Genomic DNA, 20,007 nt, shown 5'->3' with positions numbered 1-20,007 from the left:
TGTCAAGCAAAAGCTCCTGGGATGATCATTAACATTTGTCTCAGAGGACTGGCAGGCATAAATGGATGTGCTGATGGGTAAAGTGCAAAGATAAGGCTCTTTACAGGGTAACTGGCTCATCGAGCTCTGATACATTGTTAAGAAACAGTTCTTTAATTCAACATGCATAGAATTTATAACCCTTTTTCCCAACTTTTCACCTAGGACTGGAGAGCTAGATAATTATAATTTCTATCTCATTACCAGTAATTATTTACTAATTTTATGACATTACCTACTTTTCCACCAAGACTGTTTTGATTAGCTCTTCTGTCCTTTCTTTCTTTCTTTCTAGGTCCTCCTGTTCCACACCTGAAGAAAGAAGACTTGTGCATCTTTTTAGCACTACATATGGAAAATTCACCAAGTGAATCACAGAAACGTGTGAGTTAAGTCAACTCAAGCATATTCATTGTTAGCAAGGCTAAAAAAGCCTGTGTCAAATAGCATCTTGATTTAAAATTTACTGACGTGGCGTTGTGGACAAAATGATCTTAACTTGCGGAATTTTTACTTAATTGAATTTATTGCCAATAAATACAACCTTCTATTTCCTGAATTGGGTATTGAGGAAAAAAAAGAGAATATAAGGAGTTAAACACCAAAGTAAACATCCTTCCTCCATTTTTTCCCAGGTTGAACTTAAGCCTAACACCTTCCCTCCCACCTTCCTAGTCTCAACTTCCCTTGTTTTCACTGTAGGTTACTCTCAGTCGGTCCCAATTTTTTTCAGTGAGGTGACAGGTGGTGCAGGAGGTTGGGGCTGTGTGCGTGGTGGTTTGTCTGCAGCTCCTGTGTACTTTTTCCCAGTTTTCCTCTGCTCCTCCGTGCTTTCTACTGGCCCTGCCCTGGCATGGGTCCCTCAGAATAGTCTCTGCCCCAGTGTGGGTCACTTGTGGGCCACAGTCCCACAGTTAGGATTTTAATCTATTGCATGCTTAGACTCTTAACAATTCATGGTAAATCAAAGCTGTTTGAGGTTTTGAAGCTGCATAGATGGCTGGTGGTTCTTACCGTGAGTATCCTTTGAATAGTGTTGGTATTTGTTTGAAACTACACCATGTCACTCCTTGCTCCCATTCTGGTAGTCTGCAGTAGACCAGCTATCAGGATAGTCATCTCCCTACTTTTTTCATGATTTTACAGACTTACAGACTTTCCGAAGATCTATCTACCTCTTAGCCCTTTCTGGACTCCAGTCAAAGTATTTGCGCTGTTGATGTAGAATACCACAGTTGAGTTATGTGCTGTAGACACACCAGAACTGACTGAAAATCCCCAAGAATTAGCATGTTTCTAGACTGATCCCTACCCTTTTGCAACAAATGCCATTCTTTTTCTGTGGGATCCTTTGATTGCTCTTACTTTAAGTACACATAATCTGGATGGACTGTCATTCACTGAATGGTTATGCGTTTATTTGTATATGTGTACATATATTTGTGTATGTGTATGCAGTATTGCAAAACTGGAATCGTTGTCTGTGAAGCAAGCAAGCCAAAAAGGATTATTGCCCTGGGCTGCTCAACAGAGGAACTTCATGCTGTGCCAAAAGTGCTGTTAAGGTTTCCTAATGCACTGAAAGGCTGTGAAGTTTACATGTCTCGGATGCCTTGCAATTATTGCACAAAATTGCTGGTTCAAGGTCAGTAGCAGAACTGAAATATCTCCTAGACTAAGATTGCAAATGTGGCATACTCACAGGCTGGTAAACTAGTCAAGCCAGTCATTTCTCTTCTTTATTTTCTTCCGTTTTGCTCTCTGCATTTTTCCTCTGTTGGTTCTATATGAATCATTCAGATCACTGTCAGAAGCTGATGTAGCTAAATATCTTACACAATAAGTAGCTGTGATTATCAGAGAATGTTAAGATGGGATTCATAATGCCATTGTACAAATTGTTGGTATTTACTAACATATGGATCATGAAGAGTGCAAGTCATTAAATGAAAAAAGAGCCACCAGAGCTTGTATAGATGCTTGTTAAATGAGAGGAAAAAATTAAAGGAGTGGTCCCAAGGGATGTGGAAATCCTGAAAAAATAATGCAAAGATAATCAACCCGAAAAAATAAACAAAAAGAAGACAGCCATTCCCATTTAAGTCATTTATCAGATGAGAAATGTACCTCAGGTATTAGTATCCAGGATAACAAGGCAAGTAGGTAGATATTTTGCAGATAAGTTAATCTATAGTACTTCCCAAATAATAACGCACTATCTATATGTTGAATTTTCTGGGTTTTTTTAGATGCCTAATTGATACACATATTTTTCCTCTACAATAACTTTAATAACTTCCTGTATCTTGTTTTAAAACAACCTCCTTGTTTTGAAAATTTAATTAATTAATTAATTAATATTTAATATTAATCTTGCACATATATTTTCTTTATTCAGCACAAGTCTCACAAGTGTATTACTGGCCAAATTTTGAAATTAAAATGGCAGAAAATAACCTAGGAGGTGATCTGATAAAACATGCTAATGCCATCTTTACGGAAAGTTATGTTGTTGCAGCAGTATATGTACCAACAATAGACAATCAAAGAAAGAAACAAATACTTCATTCAAATACAAGAGTGTCTTCTGATGGTGATCTAATCCAAATTGCATCTGTATTTGATGAAAAAATTGGTGTGGATGTTTTAAAGCTCTTTAACTTGGAACACCTGAAAGAAAATGAACGGAAAAAATATGAAGAAAATCTTACTACAGCAAAGGATTGTTTTAAAACTCTGGCAAGTTGCAAACATGAAGAAATAATAATCTTAGAAGAGGAGGAATCCACTGTAAAGAATAATCCTAAATACACCCATGCGTTACAGATCTGTAATTTATTAGCATCCAGAAGTGGTAAGTAAATTAATATTACTAAATTTAGCTCAGTAATTCACTCAGTGTAGAAAAATCCTATACAATTGTTAGTCATATTCCTGGAGATGTAATATACTGAAAAAACCCCTTTAATTGATTGCATTGCATTCTGTTAGGTAATTCATGAAACTCTGCATATCTAGCCAACTTTAGTATCACAGTGGTATTTCCTATGTTATAAAATTAATTCATGTTGCATCATTGTCTTACAAAACACGTTCAGGTTATCTGAAGAAGGCTGGTAGTGCACACTGGGCAAAAATCTCCCTAAGAAAAAATGGAGCATATCATTACTACCAGCTGGAGGTTTCTTTGCTGGAGGGAGAGTTGCTCCAGCGCGAGCCCCACGGCTGAGTAAGACCCAAAGAAACACAGTGCAGAGGTATTTAGTTGGGCTCTTTCTGTACCGCGAGCCAAACTGGAGGAAGAGGAGGAATGTGCTTCTCCTGTCTTCCTCACCAGGTGGGGATTTCTAACTCCTTAGGCTGATTGCAAGAGACTCTGGTTGGGGCCAGTTTCTCAGTGGGATCAAACGGCAGGCGGTCAGTTCCAACACTGGGTTTTGGCAAGCTTTCCTATTTTTGCATGAAAGGTTTGCAAAACTGAAGAAGCACTGCTACCATAGGTAAAAAGAAAACAAAACTGGACATAATTATCTCTTACTTTCTCATGTTGTCCATTAGGCTAGCTGGTTGTGGTTGGTTACACTGAAGATATTAGGCTGGTTTTTGTTCAGTCCTAGCTGTGCAGCTTGAGAATAGGGTTCACTCAGCGGCAAAGCAGATGTTTTCCACTTTATCCCAAATCCCTACTACTATTTCCCAATGCTTCTCCTACTGTTAGCTACATGCATTTGGCTGCTCTAATGGAAGAGAAAGCATTGCAGATCTTGATTGATTTTAATGATCGTAACAGTTGCTCTTTGCTTATAGGTAAAAAAGTGGAGTCTTATGGTTCCCAGCCATATCACAGGCAGTCCCTGTCAGCATCACACCCACACCAGCTCCCCTGGGTCACCAGAAAGTGGAAAGTGTCTAGCTTTCCTTTCCTTTTCCAACAAAAGTCAATTCTGGGGGTTGTTACCCCTTGTGGGGGGAAGAGCGAGGGAGAGATCCTGGGCAGTAGATGTCATTGCATGTGCCTGTGCCTTGAGGAAGGTCTAACAGAACTTGCTGTTCAGACAGAGAAGGTAGTTTTTAAACTCTTTCTGAGCTGCAATGGTAGAAAGCATGCTAGTCTTGGCAGTGGAGAAGTTTAATGGTTTTGGTGTTTCTACACAAGAGCACTAAATAAGGCAATAGAGATGGACTGCAGGAGGCAGAGAGCTGTGAGGACTGGACGTAAGTGCATTGATTAGCCTAACAACTGGTTAACCTTCTTGTTAGCAGTTTACTGGTTTGATATTTTTTGGAGGCAGTTGAGCAAGGAACAGCAACTCTTGTCCCAACAGGTGTGTTCTGCATCTCTCTGGACCAGCAGGCATGAGTAGGAGGGTCGTACCTTTTGACCAGCAGGTTTGTTGTAGTGTCATAGTGGTGTATGAATTTATAACTGTGATTATTTGACTGTTTATTCTCAGACAACAATAATGGAGTGGGGACGGTGATTTACAAGGAAGGCAGCATTGTAAGTAAAGGTTTATGTGGTCTAAGAAATTGTGCTTTTCTTATAAAAATGTCTAATCATGATCTATTGTCATATGAAAATAATGCTTGTAAGATTGCTATATAATAAGTTATCAGGCATAGAGATGTTTTAAAAAAGCCTATTTCTGCCATAAGAAATGCTCTTTAAGTTTACTAGGCTTGTGTTTATGCATGTAAATCAGGAAGTTAACTTGCATTGTATGGAGTCTCTTAAAAAATGTTAGTGGAGTTGCAGTAATGTAAAACAACTTTTTTGTGAAAAAAAGTTTGTCTTCCCTAACTCTGTCCCAGAACATTAAGATGATGGATTATTTAATATACAGTCAGCAGTTAGAAGAGGTGAAGTCCTATGTTTGCTAAACATTAATGTAATGGGCTGCTGTTCCTGATGACATTGTTACTATTATCATATTGAAATTCCATGCTTATTTTTATTTTATATGTTTCCAAAATGGATACAGCTAAGAAAACATAGCTAACATTTTCCAAATCATTTTGGTGACTCTGTGTTTAGCAGCCTCTTTTGTGTTAATTTTTTCTTCCTAATCAACTTTTCCTGTGATGATTGTTTATAAGCATTGTATTTCATGTTCATAGGGAAATGTATTTCTGGAAACTAAGAAAAATTATCCTTTTGGGGAAAAATAATATTCATGATTTTCTGAAACTTTGCATATCATACAAATATATGATTAGGATCCACAATCAATCATTTTGAAATGGAGATCTGCATAAACATTACCAAACAGCATCACATGAGGACTCTCACTGAAGTTATTAACAGCTACTAGGAGTTGGATTAGGCTGTAAGTAACTAAAGGTCCCAGAACAACATTACCTTTTGTTTCTTTCTATGTTGTTTCTTTCTAGGTTGCCCTGGGCTACAGTGGATATCCAAAAGGGGCAATGAATAGTTTATTTTGCAAGAAAGCAGATGTTGATTTTGACCAGCATGCAATTGTATGTGCAGAAGCTAATGCAATTATTATGAGGTAGGAACTCATTAAATGTTTTGAAGGAATTAAACAAAAAAAGTCTTGGTGTTGGGTGCCTCATTAATGAAGAAATAGATCTCTCAGTAATCTGTCATGGGAATTTCCGAAGTGTAGAAAGGAGAAGTAATGTTACATAGCATGGAAAGGAATTTAGTCTTATAAGGCACTGAGTGCAACTGTATTTTACAGAGATCTAGGTCCACGTGATCTTATATTCTAATACACCCAGCAAACTTATGTGACAGAGTCTCAGAGGTTCCTGCTAGTCCCCTGGCTCTGGCCTCATGTAAGCCCAGTTCCCATGGGCAGTCGTGGGCAGGGGTCTTCACATGTGCTGGAGACGGGAGTAGCCAGGAGCAGAGCTGTTGCTTCTGTGTGGGCTCTGCTATTACTGAGCCATTGGAAATGCAGGGTATCACAGCTGAGCGATCAACTTGAGCTGCCTCCTTTGACACACACAAACTGAGTTTCATGAAATTTCCTGCCTATGGGAAATTTCTCTGCTGACTGACAGTGCTGTTGCAAATGCTTCTGTTTGCGTCCCTGGCTGACAGTCCCTCTTCTGACAACTGCCTAGTGGGCACTGTGTTGACTGAATGCTCTGCTGTCACCTATTCTCATATTCAGGAGATTATGGTTTGGTGGTGAAATGATTCCTGAATACACATTTCATAAACCAGAGTTGCTGTCTTTATGGTGCTGTGAGTACACAAAGAGTAGGTAGATCCATTTCCTAAGTTGGCAAGCCTACAGTACGTACTGCAAGTATTTGCTTGTCATGGGCTGGAGATCCCTTACTCGCCTCTCCTGGCCAGTGATAGAAGAGAAAAAAAGAGAAGAACCTACTCTAGGTTCCAAGAGAAATAATTCCTCCTGCAAACTCACCTCGTTTGTAATTGTGACAATATTGTATTTTTTCAGTTCTGAGAAAGACCTGTGTAATGCTGAACTCATCACTACACGTGAACCCTGCCATGACTGTCTGAAACTGATCCGAGCAAAGAATATAGCAAAAGTCATTTGGCCTCTGCAAGACAGAAATGTAGGTGGTATTAAAGATGGTTAAAAGCCGTGTGTCATGGTTCGAGGCTTGCTGTTCCTTTATCCTCTCCCTGACGACATCTTCCCAAAAACCTTGTGCTTTCCCTTTGCTGAGGGGGAATTGCACACTCTTCACCCTTTCAGGCTGGGCCCTCTTCTGCATTGCCAGCTTCCAGCTTGTTTGCACCACCGGAGGTAGGCTGAGTGCCAAGGGAAGGATACTTCTCATGGGCATGTAGATGGTAGAGATGGCTGCGGCCACTCTGAAAGGCAAGGGGACAGGGATGAAAGGTCATGCTGACAAGCTATCCTTCGTCTCCTTCAGCAAGTGGGAAAGGTCCTGCCTACCAAGGCATATAGCCTTTAGACAGAGCTTCATGGGCCCACCTTGCCCTCCTGCTCCCCAAAATAGGCTCTGCACTCCTGTCCACCTACATAGGGACAGCGTTGGCTGTGGCAGTTCGTCCCTCTTTGCGAAGCCACATACTCTTTCTGAACAGCTCATGCTCTGCTGAAGGCATGTGTATGGCTTCCTAGACATCCAGGGTCTACATGCTTACTTGTCTTACAGTCTAAATATCCTAGCAGGGGCAGCTCTTACCTTCCAGACAGTGGTAAGGACTTTATAGACATTGTTAAAATCTTTGTCATTCTATCTTAGAGGTGATAGTGCAATGGGGAGAACAATAAGAGAAAATACTGTACAGAATGAGAAAAGTTTAGATTATTCACTATCCAAATAATACCGACAAGAAGAGAGTATCTAGTTGTTGCACATCAGAAACCAAAAAGTAGCCATTATTTCCTCAGGGGCCTGGTACCGTTCTCCCATGCATGCATTCACACTCAGCAGAAGTTGCTATTCTGTATCACATTTAACTGTCAGCAATGACTATGGAAGTTCTTAACCTGCTGTAGATTCAGGTAAATGCCTAGTTGGAGTGGATGGTTAGATCCCTTTGTGCTGGTAGGGATCACTGACTACAGATAATCCTTGCTTGCTCTTTTTGTTCATACTGTCTCTTTCTGAATTAACTTAATAAATTCACTCCAGTTTGCAACAGTATTAAAAACATAGGGTGATTACAAGTGTTTCCTGATTCATCACCAAATCTAAGCTAAGAAAAACACTTTTTTTGGTGAGTAAAGACATTTTTAATACTTTTCTTGAGACTGGCTAGATCAGAACATGATTGGATGTAAAATACCCAGCATGACATCTAAGCCGTTGCAAGATAAGAAGCTTCTTATGTGCATTGGCCCAAGAACGGTGATGCCAAACAAGTAGTGCAAGGTGGGCAGTGTCACAGCTTGCACTCTTCTGAATTCATAATTCCCTAAAGCTGCAAAATTCTCACTAGCAACACAGGATGCATGGTGGTCCGTGAGCCAAAAAGCACGAGAACGTCTCTACAAAGTGGCATTAAATGTTAAAATGTGGAAATGTATTGCATTAACGGACTTTCTTTTCCAATAAGAAAGTGCTACTTTGTCAAGCAGTCAAACAGAGTTGCTACAGGAAATCTAAGTTTGAATTTGTTTATATATCACCAGCCATAAATTGTGTCACAACTTTGGTACTACATTAACACAGCTGTATTTAATACAGTGCATTGGAACTACTACTGGTGTTCATTCTTGCAAACAATTATCTCAGTGGATATGAGCACGCAGATCTCTGTAGAACTGGGGCCGTACTGTTTTACTGATATGAGATCGAGTTAGTGAAGTAGAGTTATTTTATCCTTTATCAAAACATAGCTCGCTAACATGACTTATTTTTAACGAGCTTCACTTTTTAGAGGCTTTCTAGCACACTATTAATGTACATCCTAGATGATTTAGTTTATTTAAAAAAAGCCTGTCAGACAATATAAAAATAGAAATATGAAATCAGAAAATTGTTTTAAAAAGTCTTTCGTACTGTTTAATGGCGTATGTTATATGTTTGTCACTCACTGTGCTGTTTTCTTTTCTTATTAGCAATCCAGAGGATTAACTGAAGCTCCTTCAGGTAATGATGTCCAAATAAGATAATAGCAAATATGAAAAGGACAAGTCATAGTAATTTTTAGCTACAATTACAACTGTCTCTGTAATTTGACCATGTCAGAGGAAGAGTGGAAGAAACTAAACTGAGTGAGGTCACGACATGTACTAAACGTGAGACCAAGACATGAGCATTTTGATTACGTAGGTGGTGAGGAATGCTCTGTTGGAACAGTGACGGCTCACACCAACTTGGAAGCAGAAAAGATACAATGATTGCATCAAATTACTTCTTTGAAACCTCTGAGATGCTGCGTCTTGTTAGCATCCCTTCTTTTGCAATGAACTAGTTAATTCAGTTACAGAGCTCATTTTTGCCAATTGTTCCTTATTCATGTCTCCTGTGCTTCTGCTTTCATTTCAGAGGGGCAGTCTGTGGCTGCTGCCCATGGTGAACCAGCATAAAGCTCCACAACATCAACACGAGCTTTAGGCTCCAACGTCCCCAGGCACCCCAGTATATTCAGTGGTGTTGGGATAATACCTTGCGATGGCAGCCGCTCGGGTTGTGCCTTTCCCTTCCAGAAGACACCTCATACCAATCCCCCTGCCACCTCGTTTCTTATTATTGCTTCTGCTGTGCTCTACAGGGATTTGCTTCTGTGTGTGGCTTAAGGGTGGGAAAAGCATTTGCTTTCAATGTACCTCTAAGGGTTAATCATGCCTAACTCTGCTGTGTCTGTAGCCATGAAGGCAGTGGTTATTTTCTGCGATCCTCATTCCCTCTGCAGCTCCTTTTTTGGATTAGTCAGAGCATTTGAATGGGATTTTTCTTTTTCCTTTATTGCTGTTTCCCACCCTCCCTCACATTTATTTCATTTCATTTGATCTTCTTCTTTTTCAATATATCTATTTTTTTATCCTGTAATGTTTTTCAGCTGAAAAGTAACTAGAACCCCATTTCCTTGTTTGTCTCTGCCTAGGGGTATTTGGTGTTTGTGTGTCCTTTCTCCTTCCTTACCCCTTTTTCTCTAGTGTAATATATTGTTTAATTTTGTTTCTTATTCACGGGTCTCTTTATATGTCCTCTGATAGGTGCATAACCATTTTTAAATGGCCTTTGTGCCATGTTGATCATGTCTTAGACTTAAATTTGATCTCTGTCCTTGAAACACCAGACCAATTAATGTGGAATATGCTTTCATATTTTTCCAGGCTAAATAATTTTGCTCTAAATGAGCCAGGGGTTTGCAGACTATGGTGCTGACAGCTGCTTTTGCCCTTGCCTTTAGACTCCCTCAACTGGAGTTTCAATACTGGGATGTTCTAGGATGACCCCAAATCCAGAATCAACTATGGAAATCCTCTTGATTTTTGTAATATTGTTGTGAGAATGCTATTATTTGTGGCTTGTTAGCTTTTAGCGGTTATTCCTTTTACACAGCCTTTTTAGAGTGTGATAATCAGTGTTTTGCACAGGATTAAATTGAAAGTTATGTCACTTTAAAAAAATAAATTTGTTTGCAGTTTTCAACGTGTTCTCTGACTGTGTTCCCTTTGGAGTGGATGTTGCTATGACCGGGCATGTATTTGTTTTTCTCACACAAGGTACATGCAAGTCTTTGACAAACCTCTGTTCTTCATGTCACCCTTTCCCTCTGTTAACTGGTATGAAAACCTGTGTAGGCTCTGTGCTTAGTGTGGAAGCTGAGAAGGCAGCAGCAGAAAGAGGATTTTGATACAGGGTAGCACGGTAGTGTGTGTGTGCATGCACGCAGCAGGGGCGTGAAGAGTAGCTGTCATTTCGAAGGACATGCCACTCATTATACGATGACTAAGCCATGCTACAGGCATCCTGTAAGAGGACCTTTACAGAGCTAAATGTTATGTAAAAATAACCTGATGGTATCATAAGTCCAAAATCTCTCCATTCTCCACAGTCATGCACAGGCTTAATTTTCAAATAAAATAAAGTCTTGGGAAGAAAGTTGTCCATCTCCCATTTTAACTCTGACGACTTTCTCTGGGTCATGCAGAAACCCGTGCAACCATCAGAAATGGAATCCCCATTGTAGTCACATCCCAGTCTGGTGTTTTAAGTGTGTGCCCATCACTCCCAGCAAAGATGGAGCAAGAACTTGGGTAGGAGAAGTTTGCAAAGAATTCTAGACTGCTGAAAGGACAAGAGGAAATGGTCTCAAGTTGTGCCAGGGGAGGTTTATACTGGATATTAGGAAGAATTTCTTCACCAAAAGGGTTTTCAAGGACTGGAACAGGCTGTCCAGGGAAGTGGTGGAGTCACCAGGTATTTAAAAGATGTGTAGATGTGGTGCTCAAGGACATGGTTTAGTGGTGGACTTGGCAGTGCTAGTTAATGGTTGGACACAATCTTAAAGGTCTTTTCCAACTTAAACCGTTCTATGATTCTATGATTTTCTTCCAGCCAATGTTGTTAGACTGCATCTAACTCACTGCATAATGCAAGAACTTACCTATCAGAGACTATGTTTGTATATGTCAGAAGCTGGCCTTTTTAATCACTGAATTATGTATATTTTTATGTATATGGATATAATGTATAATTTTTTAAAAGTGTCATGCTATGTTAATGACACTGAAATTTAAATAATCACACAATGTGTATACGCATATAGTATCTTTTTTCGCCGGAAGCTTCCAGGTTGGTATCACTTGCTAACAAAATACTTGCTTGTGGCATTACTGAGAAAATTTTCATGACTGTTTCACCACCCTGCCATATTGTAACTGTCAAATTATTTGTTCTAAGAACCATTCACTTAAAAGAGTAAGACAAAGCCTAGGGTGATCTCTCTTGGCTGTATTATGGGATACCAGTAATGTAACCAGGGAAAGCAGGAAGTGTTCAGGACTTAATCCTATTAGAAGACAGGCTAAGCCTAAGCAGAAGAAATGTGGATACAGTTAGAGATGATTAAGGTGCTTAGCCTTTTTATTATAAATCATCAGGCTTGGTGTGTGATTGTCTTCCTATAAATCATAAAGCAATTTATCTTAGCCTTGTAAGCAAGTGATTTTTCCAGGCATTTTGCAAGTGTTTGCACAAAAAAAATACAGAACTGATAGTAAAGGCTTAGCCTTCCTTGTGATAAATAGCTTAGCCACAAAAGGCTAATTATTTTCATGACAATGAAACTTGGATAAATAACATAGATTAGAACAAGAACTAACAAGAGCTAATAATGAGAATAAGAATGTTATTTTTTCCAATTGAGTTGTTAAAGGATGAGTCCTTTATCCTGGTTGTCTGATTTTGGATTCTGGATGGTGCTGACATTGAAGGGAAGGAGGAAATCATTCTGCTTTCAGAATATAAAAACACATGTGAAAGCTGAAACTTCCTCTGCTTGCCAGTGCAGGTATACAAGAATCTTGGTGGTAGTCAAGGAAATTACTTGGAGAGTTCAGGGAACTGCTATGTGAAATTGAAGTAAATATAAAAGGCTAGTATGAAAGGCCTTTGTGGAGACTGGTGAGCACCCACACAGTTCTCTGGTCGGTAACTGATGTCGCTTCCAGTGGTAGGCACTCCTCCACCTATGTTTTCCTCCTTGTTCTTTGCTGGGTCCAGGGATCCTTTGCCTTTCCTTATTCTCAAGCAGATGTGGACATAATCAAATTCAGCCACTACAGTATTGTGGGATCTAATCCTCAAAATAAGGTAACATTTCCTGTAAACTACAATTGTCTCTCTATTAATTGAATTTCAAATCACCCAGAGACCTTGGAAACTATTAAGTAATCCTCAGAAGGATTACTTAATTGGATTAATTGTGAAGTTTCTCATTGTGTCCCACCAGCAAGACTGCCATGCTGAGTGAGGATTGCACAACTGACACATCACAACTGGGGTGGCTACTTAACTTTTCACTTTATGCTTAAGTTTTTGCCTAGTATTTGATTCTATTCTTCTTGCAGAGAAGAGTCTTTTTCTATTGCCAAGTGTCATTATTAAATGTAACTAAGTTTAAAATTCTGCTTTGATTTATGCCAGCATTTATTAGCTTGTTATGCAGCACAAGGAATTCCTTACCTCCTCTCCTCCCCCCAGACAAAGTGAAGTTATGCGTGCGTTAGCCACGAGGTGGCAATACAAGAGCTTGATATGCTACATTTTGCTGGTATTCGTAGCGATCACGCAGGTTAGGAGCTGGGGTATTAGCTAAGCAAATATATTTGCAGTGTTCCTGCAGAGTTTGACTCTGTTTGCCAGTGTGTAATATGTGCTCCACATCTGCATAATTGACTTCATGCAAAAACCAAGGAAGACTAAGCTGATTTTCTGGATCAATAATTTATGCCTTTTATGTAACTAATAATTGATAACTGTATTTAAGTGGCTTAGCAGTCAATGAAAGATGTTATGCCAGGAACTCAGCTGCTGTTACACGCAAAACATCTTAGGAAAGGGGATATACTGGTGACATACAACTGTCCCACTGTGAGTCCTCTCCTGGCTTTAACTCCTGACCTTCCTGAGGTCCAAAGGAACCTGGACACCTCATACGTGTGGATTTCCCAGAGAGCTGATTTCTTCACTCTATTGAATTCTACTTCTGTCATCCAGGTTTTTGATTCACTTTTTGGCATGGCTGATGCTTGTTTTTCCTGCATTAGAAGAGCATTCAACAGTGAATCAACAGTTGTGTCAGGTGGAAATAATTCATTTCCAGCCTTTTTTATCCTTTCTTGTAATTAAAAGTATTTGTGGTGTTTGTAGGCATAGGGGAAGTAGTAACATCTCTGTTTTCTACACTTACTTTCAAGGACTAGTTTTCCACCCACTGTAATGGAGAAAATATTTTAAGACATTTTCTATTTCGACGTTACTTCTTTCAGTAGAAGTCAAAGCTACAGGTTTTCAGAAGGTGGGGTTTTTTTGGTTTTTTTTTTTTTTTTGTGGGCTTTTTTGGTTTTTTTTTGTTTGTTTTTTTTTTTTTTTTTTTTTCTTATTCAAATAAGATATACTAAAAAACTTCTGGCATAAGAAATGGATTGTGGACTTGGCAGATGTCTCATGTCACTATATTCACCACAGTATTTATTTGGACGTTGGGAAGTTATTATGCACATTTTGTTATTTTGCACATAAGTGATAACAGCCTGCTGGTGTCTTCTCTTGACATGGTACCAGTTTTCCTGTGAGCACTTTATAGGAAATCTTATTTTCAATCAGATGATACATCGCGAAGTCAGTGTGTTAGCAAATGCATCTTTCAAATACATGCAAGTTTGTGGTTTAGTAAATAAATAGCAATGTAAAGGAGAGGAACACAGTAGGAAGCCTGGAAAAAGTAAGTAACTTCTGAGATGTGAACTTCTATCAGGAGGATTTGAGATGAAATTCTGCCTGTGAGCTGGGTGTTCAGGCTGTCGGATCTGCTGTGGGCACGCGTGCTGAGACTGCTGTGTATTTCAGATAACATAGAGCTACTTCTGCAAGGCCATCGTAAGCCCGTGTCGGTTCAAACACCTTGCCAGGCCAGGGGCATTGGCAAACGCCTGCCCTTGTCCTCTCAGAATTTAAGATTCACAGTTTCTAAGACTTGAAGGACACAGCTGGCTGATCTGCTCTCTGCACGATACTGACCGTGGGATTTAAGAGTTAAGACAAACGGGGACCTGTATTTGGCAGGGGCACATACTTTTAAAAGGCACTTGGGCTGTGGTGTATCTCTAACCCTATCTGTTAACATCAAGCTGCCTGCTTAGACAGTTGATAAACAAACTTTGTCTTTAAAGCTGATAACAGCAGATTTCTTCTGGGAAAACGTGCGTGATCCCTCAAGCCTCTTCTGTTTCTGGAGATTGTTTGCATGCATGTATCAGCATTCTTGTTTACATACCGCACAGCCTGCAGCCACACAAACCTCAGGCTGTGCTCCTGGCAGGTTGCATAAAATAAACTTTAAAAAGCTGGCTGGTGTTTGAAGAAATGAAAGTGAGCGTTGGGACATGATGTTTGAGGAGCTGGGTGGCTACTGCTTTTCCCTTACAGTTTTCTTCAGTGACATTCACCAGCTCGTGGGTGAGGAGTTAGATATAAACCCGACGCGAGCCATTTCTCAGAGATCACATGTAGTTGGCTGTATGAGCAGAAGGCTAACTCAACTCAGTATCGATTGTAATTGATAAGGTAGTATTTCTGTCCACTTAAATTGTTCTGTAGTGTCAAATAAAGAAGATATTTTCACACTTTTATTAATCCATGGTTTTTGGACATTACCCTGACAACTGTGACTGTACAGAATAGCATGTGTGTCCGGGAAGGGAGAATTAAAAAGGGAAAAGAGGAGCAGAATATGACTGCTAGCCTGAAAGTACAGTGCTAAGGAGAGAAACTACACACCATATCCTTTTCTTCCAGAAAAATGAAAGCCATTCTTGGAAATGCCCAGTGTTCTGTATTGTAAATTCTTCTCTGTGCATGAGCATTTTTAGTGTACTGCTTCCTGGAGCAGCCACTTTATTCTTCTCTAAATTTTGGTGCTCATTAGCATAGGTAGGTTATGAAAAAGGCAGAGAAGAGAAAAGGATCTAAGCATTCAGAGGCAGCCACAGAAAGCTTTACTGAAATATTTCTGCTTATCTTGCTAGGAACAACCCAGAAAATCTTCCTGGAATCTAAAATCTTCCTGGACTGTATCAGGGTGTTTCAGTGGGACTTGGGATGGGGCTTGGGGCAGTGGGAGTGAAGTGCTCTCCAGGCTCTATTCAGAACAGCAGCTTTAATTCTACCTATGTTCCTCCAGTCTTCTCCCTATCTGTTCTGCATTTGTTGAGCTGGGAGTCAGGTTTCAATGAAGTCAATAGTTTTAATTGTAATATGTTTTAATATTGAAGTATGTTTTAATTGACCTTAAATGCAACATCCAAATAAATCCTGCTGAAACTTAGCTTGTCTTTATCTGATATCAGAAGATGTCATGCTGCTTTGAGTCGACACATTAAAACATTCAGTGAGATGGGCCGACAATATCTTCTTTAAGATGTAGTATAGATGATAAAATATTCCTTACTCCCTCCAGCTCCCTTTTGCCTTCCTCGCTTTTATACCTCAAAATGTGGTTTTCAAACTCTAAGCAAACTAGACTTTTCAAACTGAGTAAACTTTAACTATCAATAGCTTATCTCCATATTCCATGAGACATCTGGAACATTTTGTAGCACTTGGCATTTGTATGTAATATGATGATGCTGTGTCTTCTCTTAACTATGTAGCTGGTTTTTCTTATGCGTATCTCGACATGGATACTGAACGTTTGTTGTATTGCACGTTTCTGTTTCTGATTTAAGGTATTCAGTATATATTTAAAATGAAGAGCAGGAACCTGGTGACCACTTAAGCAAATGATGAAATATGATGTTCCCTGATGTAGACAACAGTGTCAGCTTTCATTCCAGGTTGGTGGTTATTTCCCTTATACTGCATCATATATATAAATAGCTGTCATTGATGTTCACAGATGATTAATTTGATGGGTTTGTGGTCTGAAAGGTAATAATTTACATTCCTGCACCACTCCTGGAAGGGAGGTGCTTGCTCTTTCTTCCCAGGAATTGCTAGTCAATGCATTCTGTTCAGGCTACTCATACCCTGTGTATTGCTACGTGATAAGGGGAAATTATAGAGTGGGATTCTATCTGAAGTCTTTTAGGCCTGTGGGAGTTCCCCCAACACGTCACAGCCTTCTCCACATACATGATAAGGCAAGCTGCACATACTCATAAATGATAGAGAAAAATGTTCATTTTTTTCACAATGGAGGGGAATTACCATCTGGAGTCCCTTATGGATCTATATTAAGCTCAGTGCTGTTTGAAATACCTATAAACAATGTGGAAAAGCAGGTGGTTAGTGAATGGTTGATGATGAAGAGATAATACCAGCTCCCAAAGACATTTCAGGATGCTCTAATCTAATCACATTTAGAGCTTTGCTGTGTATTGAGGTGGTATTGTATCTAATCTGGCTTGTCAGACATCATGGAGATATCAGAATGAAGGCTGAATGGAATTCAGGAGGAGGAGAAACCTTAAAATTAATGTTTCTGCTAGGTTTGTAAGAAAAAAATCTTTGTTTCAAAAGCAGGATCAACTAAGAAGAAAACCACTTGTTCCTTCTGTTATCAGAAATGCTTTGTTACAAGGCCCAGTTACAAACAGGGAAAATAAAGGCGGTCTGTGCCCAATGCATTTATAGTTTAAATACAAAGTGAAGCAGTAGTTGATACAGACAGACATAGAATATGAAGAAACAATGGAAAATGATGGACAGCTGTAGTCTAAATTACAGCATGACAGGAAATATATTTAGAATAATGAATATAAGTGTATCTTTGCAGTTTCATTTTTATTTGGAGAGACATACCAGTGTTTTTGCAATAACAGTGCAAGAACTAGAGGAGGGTTTTGCACAATGCAGGAGTTTTTTTGGGTACAGATGCAATGCCTAACTGCTCTTATCAGCTGAGGCTTAAGAAATGCTTTATATTCCTGTTGCACATCTATGTGTTTATGTTATAAAGCTCAAGCATGGGAAAACTGATACCAGTGAAAATTTTTTGTCTATCCTCCCAGTAAAACAAAGTCCTATGTAATGAACAGGCTTGCAGTAGTGCCTAAATCTCCACCAGAAAAAAAATGGCAAAAGGTATGAACCTTGGGCATCTTAAACCCCACCCTTGAGGGATTTAGGTACCATGTGGGAGGAAGGTGTATCTGTCGCCAGATGGAATAGATAGGTCTGCTCTCTCCTGGTGATCAGTCCCTGCACTGGGTCTGTTTCTCCAAACACAAGTGTCAGTCATCAGCTGTCTCCCTGGTGATACATAAAAATCCATTACCTACAGTTCTCACCCAGGATGTGGGCGTGAGGCTCAAGTTGCTCAGATGAGGGGTCAAACAGATATTTGGAGCATTTGGTAACACTGGGCTTGTGGATGAACCCAGGCGCTGTGTGAACAGTGTGTCATGCTCCGCTCATGTAACGCGAGGTCTGGGAGCCTCCTGGTATCACAGGTGGAGAGATGCCTACCCTTTCTCTCCTGGGTTAGGCACTATGACTTTTAGTGTTGTCATGGTTTTTGATGTTTCTAGATCTGTCAGGGAAGATCTTCATACGTTGGGAAGTTTCACTAGTAAAAGACCATTGTGCAGCCAGAGAACTTTGGTACGTCCAGGGATGACAGCAACCGAGCAGTGAATTTGCAGAAATAAAACTGAGACCCATGTAGGTGGGTAACACTTGGAAGTTAAGGGCTCAGAACAGCTAATTTTTTGTGTGTGCCTCCTACTTTCAGGAGCCTCTCTGGCCCCTGAGGGCACTACCAGCCCTCACGGCCCTGCCCAGGCTCCCCTGGGGTCCCCCCACCCTGACCGAGGTCCAGGACCCCTTTTCAGCTCAGCCCTGGGCGCCCGTCCTGGCTGCGTTACGGGGGTGCCCCTGCCCAGCCCTGTCTCCAGCCGCAACTCCATTTGCTCCTGATGGGACCCCCTGGTCCTGGCTCACCCCTCCATGTACCCTGCGGGGCTGAGCCCCTTGATGAGGTCTGTCGGGTGGGGGGTTGCCCTCAGCCCCCTGCTTGTCCCCTCTCCTGGGGCAGCCCCACACGTGGCTCTCCAAAGTGCTGGGCTGCCTGAATGTGGCATTACGGGGCACGCGTAGAAAAGGCAGGTCCATCAGTGAAACGCAGGGTATCTAGGGATGCTGGGTGTCTCAGAAGGCTGCATTTTATTTTCTGGGTTGCCCGAAAAGTGCTTACCTTCATCTGCAGTTCTTGGCGCAAGCCTGTTCCTAAATCTCACCCCCAGCCCTTAAGAGGCAGCCATTTCTCACCTGCCTGAAGCTAACCACAAGATCAGCTTCATTGCAGCTGGCGTTATTAGCACTGCAAGGACATGTCAGCACTTCTACATAATGTACTTCTACGTTGATACTGGTAAAAATTGATAGCCCAGAACCATGATGTTTTTAAGAAGCAGTGGGTTTTGCCGGCTGTAAGCTGCAGCGAGTGTCTGGCTGAAGCATCTGTCGGCCCAGAAGCCTTGTTTTTTTGCTGTGAAGTTACGATGTTGGCCAGACCAAGCCAGCAGAGACTGAAGAGCAGCCAGAAATACCAGCTTCTCCATGGTGATTCAATCCAAGCCATAAAGCTTCCCATCAATGTGAGGAGTGAACTCCTGGAGGCGATGGCTGCTAAAGATCAGCCTAATGCTGGCTCTCATTATCAGCTGAAAGTATGGCCGTGGTCCCACATGTCCCCAGAGCTGTAAACTGGTGGGGTTTGGCCCATTATTTGCCTTCCCTTTGCCATTCTAGCCCTATGCAGCAGCTGCAGGCTGGGAGACGTCCGTGGAAATTGAAGCTGCTCAGTCATGGTTTGGGTAACAGAGACTTAAAGATTTCCTTAACCTGTTGAAACAGACCTGGCAATGGACAATCCTCCTTATTTCTGTGGGACTCCAGTGACATGAAAACCAGGCAAACAATGGCCCTGTATATCCCTGTCTGCAATTGCTTAATTAACCTTGCAAGTAAGCAGGGCGACAGTTCCTCAGTACGATGTGTATCTTAGCGTTATGGTCTACTATAGGGTATTGTTAGCCATTTACATTGCTTAACTTTAATTCTAAACAAGACAAGCTGCTTCAGAGCCCAGGATAACTCCTGACTGCCACAGAAAAGGGAAGAAGTTCAGGTGCAGCTGTGTAAGCACTTAAAATTTTTGTGTGTGTGAACCTCAAATAACCCTGAGGAATTCATTATTCAATTTTTGTCATGAGCACACAAACAAACATGTTTTCTATAAATAGCAATTTCATTAACAGTGGTAGGTAAAGGAGCCTCTTGCACGTGTGGCTTTGATATTGTCATTATGCACAACCAGTTGATATAATTTTTAACATTTATTAGCTATAACCGTGATTACTATATAACCTTTCAGGTTATATCTGTACACATATATATGAAAGTTGTTTTTAAAAAGGTATATAAAAATAAATATACACACATACATATACATAATTACAACCCTGTAGCTCTTTTAAAACACACTGAAGCTCATGTGAGGAAGGAAGAGCAAAGCATGGAGAGATTAACCTCACTGTTGGAGACTTTCCCAGCTGGCTAAAACCAATGCAGCTGGCTCTTTGCTATCTGTCCTCCAAAGAATTGGATTATGGCCTGCTGACGTTTGTTTGGTCAAACACCTTTGAGTAAAGAGGAAGAGCAGAGGTAACTTCAGAGGCCAGCTTTTAAAAAAAAAACCAACCCCCCAAACCAAAAAACCCAGAAGCGTGGTGCCTGCACCAAGCACAGGCAGCTTTGGTAGCTGCTGCGATGGTCCTTCAAGTGCTACAGAAAGCTTGGTAATCCAGAGCA

General features: G+C 40.6%; 1 protein-coding gene across 1 annotated transcript; it reads left to right on the top strand.

Annotated features, from left to right (window-relative positions):
• The first annotated feature begins 332 nt into the window (after positions 1-332).
• Positions 333-6,621, top strand: LOC121232417. The gene is made up of 6 exons (XM_041118206.1): positions 333-421; positions 1,498-1,684; positions 2,438-2,893; positions 4,494-4,540; positions 5,431-5,552; positions 6,477-6,621. The coding sequence occupies exons 2-6, from the start codon at positions 1,639-1,641 to the stop codon at positions 6,619-6,621; spliced, it is 816 nt and encodes a 271-aa protein (XP_040974140.1). The 5' UTR covers positions 333-421; positions 1,498-1,638.
• Positions 6,622-20,007: the final 13,386 nt, after the last annotated feature.

Source organism: Aquila chrysaetos, chromosome 17 (genome assembly GCF_900496995.4).
Source record: "Aquila chrysaetos chrysaetos chromosome 17, bAquChr1.4, whole genome shotgun sequence".
In the NCBI taxonomy this organism is placed as follows: Eukaryota; Metazoa; Chordata; class Aves; order Accipitriformes; family Accipitridae; genus Aquila; species Aquila chrysaetos.
Note: the sequence above shows the minus strand (reverse complement) of the source record. Positions and strands in the feature narration are given on the sequence as shown.

Excerpts from the sequence above, each read along its gene's own strand:
- LOC121232417 (XM_041118206.1), top strand. The coding sequence starts at position 1,639 with ATGTCTCGGATGCCTTGCAATTATTGCACAAAATTGCTGGTTCAAG. Across the intron at positions 2,894-4,493 it reads TTTATTAGCATCCAGAAGTG|ACAACAATAATGGAGTGGGG; the intron begins GTAAGTAAATTA and ends GTTTATTCTCAG. Across the intron at positions 4,541-5,430 it reads TTTACAAGGAAGGCAGCATT|GTTGCCCTGGGCTACAGTGG; the intron begins GTAAGTAAAGGT and ends GTTTCTTTCTAG.